The sequence below is a fragment of the Oncorhynchus gorbuscha genome, linkage group LG07, assembly GCF_021184085.1.
Source record: "Oncorhynchus gorbuscha isolate QuinsamMale2020 ecotype Even-year linkage group LG07, OgorEven_v1.0, whole genome shotgun sequence".
Lineage (NCBI taxonomy): Eukaryota > Metazoa > Chordata > Actinopteri > Salmoniformes > Salmonidae > Oncorhynchus > Oncorhynchus gorbuscha.
In genome coordinates this window covers 22,157,049-22,162,003 of record NC_060179.1, presented here as the reverse complement: position 1 = coordinate 22,162,003, position 4,955 = coordinate 22,157,049, and the positions used below count along the sequence as shown (strand labels likewise).

General features: G+C 40.9%; 1 protein-coding gene across 1 annotated transcript; it reads left to right on the top strand.

The window, feature by feature from the left end:
* Positions 1-2,432: 2,432 nt before the first annotated feature.
* tmem14ca (transmembrane protein 14Ca) lies at positions 2,433-4,895 on the top strand. The gene is made up of 5 exons (XM_046355817.1): positions 2,433-2,730; positions 3,323-3,395; positions 3,524-3,625; positions 4,462-4,549; positions 4,661-4,895. Exons 2-5 carry the CDS (start codon positions 3,323-3,325, stop codon positions 4,719-4,721), a joined length of 324 nt encoding a protein of 107 aa, XP_046211773.1. The 5' UTR covers positions 2,433-2,730; the 3' UTR covers positions 4,722-4,895.
* Positions 4,896-4,955: the final 60 nt, after the last annotated feature.

Here is a 4,955-nt window from a genome sequence, read left to right as displayed (position 1 = left end):
ACACAGAATTTGCCTATATTATATTCCTCCGCAAATATATAGAGAGGCCTCTCACATAATGTTATGCATTCTGGATTTCTGGTTGTGTAGGCCTACCCTATGCGTTTCAAGTGATGAAACAATCGTTGGTTTTCAAATTATGATCCCCAGAAGAATAAACTGTGGTCTGGCGCCATCAAGTTCTAAAAGAAAGAAAAGCGCTGCAGAAAGGCAAAAAAGTTTCAAATTCAACTGTAATTGAAACCAAATGTACTCAAATGGAAATACATGAAGAAATAGTACGCCAAAAGCCTACCAGGTCTGTGCAGTACAGTTCGCAACATCAGTTTTCATATCACTGCAAGGATAATACAATTAAAAAAACATCTATATGACAAAATTAACTTTATGTTATATCAATAACCTATAAGAGTGATTTATGCGTTATACTGGAATCGAACACATATTATTCTTTCAAATTAACCCTTTGATCTCAACCTAAAATCCTTCATAATGATAATCATCTCAGATTTGGCCCAATCTGGACACAGACGTCAACAGGCATCTTAATTGATCCTCTTGCGCCATCTTGTGGCTGTCATTATACAATTTAAAGGGACCATATTTTTTTTCTTTATTTAACCAGGCAAGTCAGTTAAGAACAAATTCTTATTTTCAATGACGGCCTAGGAACAGCGGGTTAACTGCCTGTTCAGGGGCAGAACGACAGATTTGTACCTTGTCAGCTCGGGGGTTTGAACTTGCAACCTTCCGGTTACTAGTCCAACGCTCTAACCACTAGGCTACCCTGCCACTCCCAAACTAAAATGTAGTCAATTCACCTGGACAGTTATTACATATTTCACTTACTTAGGTACTTGATAGACCTATTCTGTTTTGGCAGAAGATCTAGTTGGCTATAGTGCTCCATTCTGAAAACATGTCAATCTAAAACACCTTACAAACACTCAAATTCAACTCATATTGGCCGTATCTCTGACAGAGGATATTCTTGTCAGTATTAGGCCTTATGTATCCACTTCATGATTCACAGCAAAGTTGGTTCATGTTTCAATCATGTCTTTGGTCATGTTCGTGTGAGTTAAAAATACAATAAAAATTATTTTATGACAATAAAGCCACCCACAATGCAGGCTATGGCTGCAGGATGTCATTGAAGAGCAACTGCAGAAACTTGCAGTAGATGCAAATCGGACACTTTTTATCCCCATAAAGCAACATACTTTGAAAGGTGGTGACTGACCAGGGCCGGATTACCGAAGGGGCACGCAGTGTTCCCAGATAGCATATGACAGCAAAATGTGTAGAATTGCAGGACATTTGCTTTAAAACTGCAAAATTGTCTCTCAACCTCATGGGAAAATATTTAGAATAGCAGGAAATTTGCTTTGAAACTGCAAAATGTTTTATCAGCCTAATGGCAAAATATTAACAAAAGCAAGAGATGAACTATAAAACCACAACAACAACAAATATCTGCCCCATGGCAAAAAGTGTAGAATTGCCGAAATGTTCTTTTAAACTGCAACATTTTCTATTAGCCTTATTACAAAATGTGTAGAATAGCATTATAAAACGGCACATTTCTCTCTCTTCACTATGGGTGGGCGCAAATGCAGTAGTCCGACCATGTCACCGACTTGACAAAAGTGATCTGCCAGAATGCGCCCAATAGCATTAAAGTCACACGAGCTCTGTTAAAAGTCTACAATGAATTGTGAAACCCTACAATGAAAGGACTGTAATTAATTGATGAAAAACAACTGATAGTAAAGGTTTATGTGGAACCTTATTTTCAGTGAATGTATTGTGACACATTAGGCCCACCACTTGTATTTAACAATGCTATGTAATGAATGTATTACTTTTCATAAATGTAGGCCTAGAAATGAATGTGATGTTTGAGGTTCTCTCACTAATTGATTGTACAATGCACACACATATTGCATGATTTCAGTTTGTGAGTGTGTGATATGGGGGTTGGAGACATGTTTATTTCGACATTATAAATAAAAACCTTTATCAACAATGGCAACACTGCCATGTTGGATCTGAGCCTTGCTGTTGGAAAACCTCCCCCGACTTCACTCCTCCACATTCATCTACCATCGGTTGCTTTAGCCTTTACAACTAAAACGCTCCCATTTTGAAAGGGTGTCAGTCATAGAGATAGAAGAGGACTTATGCTACGTTCACATGCTAGTCGGGACTCAGAAATGTTCGACTTGCTATCCACTTGAACGTGGCACGTGTATAACTACAACCAGTTTGCAAGTTGTAGATTTCAGCGTTTCCTAGTTCCGACTAGCATGTGAACGCAGCATCATCTTTATATCTGTGCCATTATAGCGGCTGTGACAGCATGGGCAGCTCCATTGAGGCTACAACCCACAGGAATCTTCACCCAGTTGACTACTTTAAAATGGCGGAAGCATGGTGGATGCCCTCAATAGCGCTGCCCATGCTAAATCGGCCTTTTGGCAACCAGAGGCCTCTATAATTATCTGTTGTCACGTTTAAAAAGTTTTGGGTTTGGTTAAATGGGATACGAGTTCTAGTTTGTGTGCCAGACAGTTGATGATATACTGGTTTCCATGTTGAGAAAAACTTCACTTCCCATCAGTTATTTGGCAATGCGTCATTGCTACGATTTACGTTGTGTGTGCGCCATCATTGGTGGCTCGGTTGTCACTACGAAGCAGCGGTAAAGGACGTATCGAAAGCAGCAAGGTTGTACACAAACGAGTGTTTTAGTATCCAAATGTTTTCAGAGTTTGATAACGTATCTGCATATACATTAATATTGGTAGCAAACATACATGCTAGTCGAGATTCTAGTATGCATGTAGGCTACTGTGGTGTACTGCTCTCGTAACATTGATGCTAGGATATGTTGCTCTGACTTACTCTTGTGGGACTGGCTTAGCCTACTAGTTACCCAACCGACACACAAAATGTACCGAAGAAAGTCAAATATGTGATCAACGTTGGGAAAATGAACCACGGTGTTCCCCTGAGGAATTCAGCTAAACTAGGATAGGCTATTGTATGGAAGAACAGTTTAGCTGCAGATACCATTTATTTGCCCACGTTTAGTTTTTTTTACTACATTCATACTGTATGTACAGTCATTTATGTGTTTTGCAACTATGTAAAAAAATGACAGGCACAGCGCAACAAAATTATCGTTTAATCTTCTATTACTAATTTGCTACATTTGTATCGTCTGCACGTGCCCACTGCCAATTGTTCTGCAGTGGGTGTGTGGGGAATGGCGATAGTAACGTTCTCCCTCATTACTTCGTTATGTGTTCTAATCTAGATGACTGATTGGGCTGGATATGGGTATGCAGCCCTCATTGCATCCGGGGGAGCGATGGGCTATGTCAAAGCAGGTATGTTTATTATTGTGCCATCTGGGTTTACTCAATTATATAGTTATGTAGCCATTTACAGATGAGTTTATTTATTCTATCATATTTCTACTCTTGTGCTTGCCCTGTACTTCTTTTTGTGTCTCCAGGCAGTGTCCCCTCTTTGGCAGCAGGTCTTCTATTTGGGGGCCTAGCTGGGGTTGGTGCCTACCAGATATCACAAGATCCCAAAAATATTTGGGTGTCACTAGGTTGGTGAACTTAGGTGTTGGCCCTTACTGTTTTATGAATGTGAAAGCATGCTTGTGTAACAGTATAGCTCCCTTTCCTCACCCCGAACCAGGGACACTCTGCACACACCGACAACAGTTACCCATCGCGCCACAAAAGCCATGACACTTGCAGAGCAAAGGGAACAACTACTTCAGGTCTCAGAGCTAGTGATGTCACCCGATTGAAATGCTATTAGCGCTCACCACCCTTTAACCTCCTTTTGCACAGCAACCAGTGATCTGAGTCACACCACCAATGTAACAGTATAGCTTCGTTCCCTCTCCCCTACCTGGGCTCGAACCAGGGACCCTCTGCACACATCGACAACTGACACCCATGAAGCATCGTTACCCATCTCGCCACAAAACCCGTGGCCCTTGCAGAGCAAAGGGAACAACTACTTCAGGTCTCAGAGCGAGTGACGTCACCGACTGAAACACGCTAACTAGCTAGCCATTTCACATCGGTTATACTTGCAACAGGCCTCCCATCGCCCAGACCACTTTTGATCACCGCTAAACTAGATACTCATGATGATTAGGTTTACAATAGACAAAAGATGTAATGGGTCCGCACTCAAAAAGATGTTACATAAAGCTTACTTCACTTTTCAATTGTAATTTTCACTGCTTCGGGGATAGCATACACAGACGGGCAACATCTTTTTGAGTGTGGACCCATTACACATTTGGTTAGTCTGAATTTGCAGGTTTTACGCACCAGCCAAGCTTCTGGGAGAGCATGATGGTCCCCTATTGAGTAGGTCTACAATAGGCCTACTATACTGTACTGAGTCATTTCCCCCCTGTATCAGTCACATCAGGAGCCCTGGCAGGTGTGATGGGAAAGAGATTCTACGGCTCCAGGAAGATTATGCCTGCTGGAATGATGGCAGCAGCAAGGTAGCTGAGATGACCAACTCTTTTATTTCAGGAATAGGTCATAGGTATGCATGTAGATGATACAGTACATGATACAGTACTTAACGTGTTTATTTTCTCTACTTTCTCTAGTATCCTTATGGTGGGAAAGCTCAGTGTTGGAATGCTGCTGCAGAAGCCCCAGGAGTCATAATACACTGATATGAACACTTTCAGACACTGATGTAAAAATCATTATCCTCTTTTTTTTCCATTGTCTTGTATTATTCAGGCACAACCGGTCATCAGTCATATGTGGATGTTATTTTGTAAAAATGTATAATTGAACACGGATTTGATCTTGTTTTATAAAATTACAAGGATGGCATGTGTTTTTGTTCATATTGTTGTACAGATTGTCATTACATGAATGAACCGGTAAGTTGTG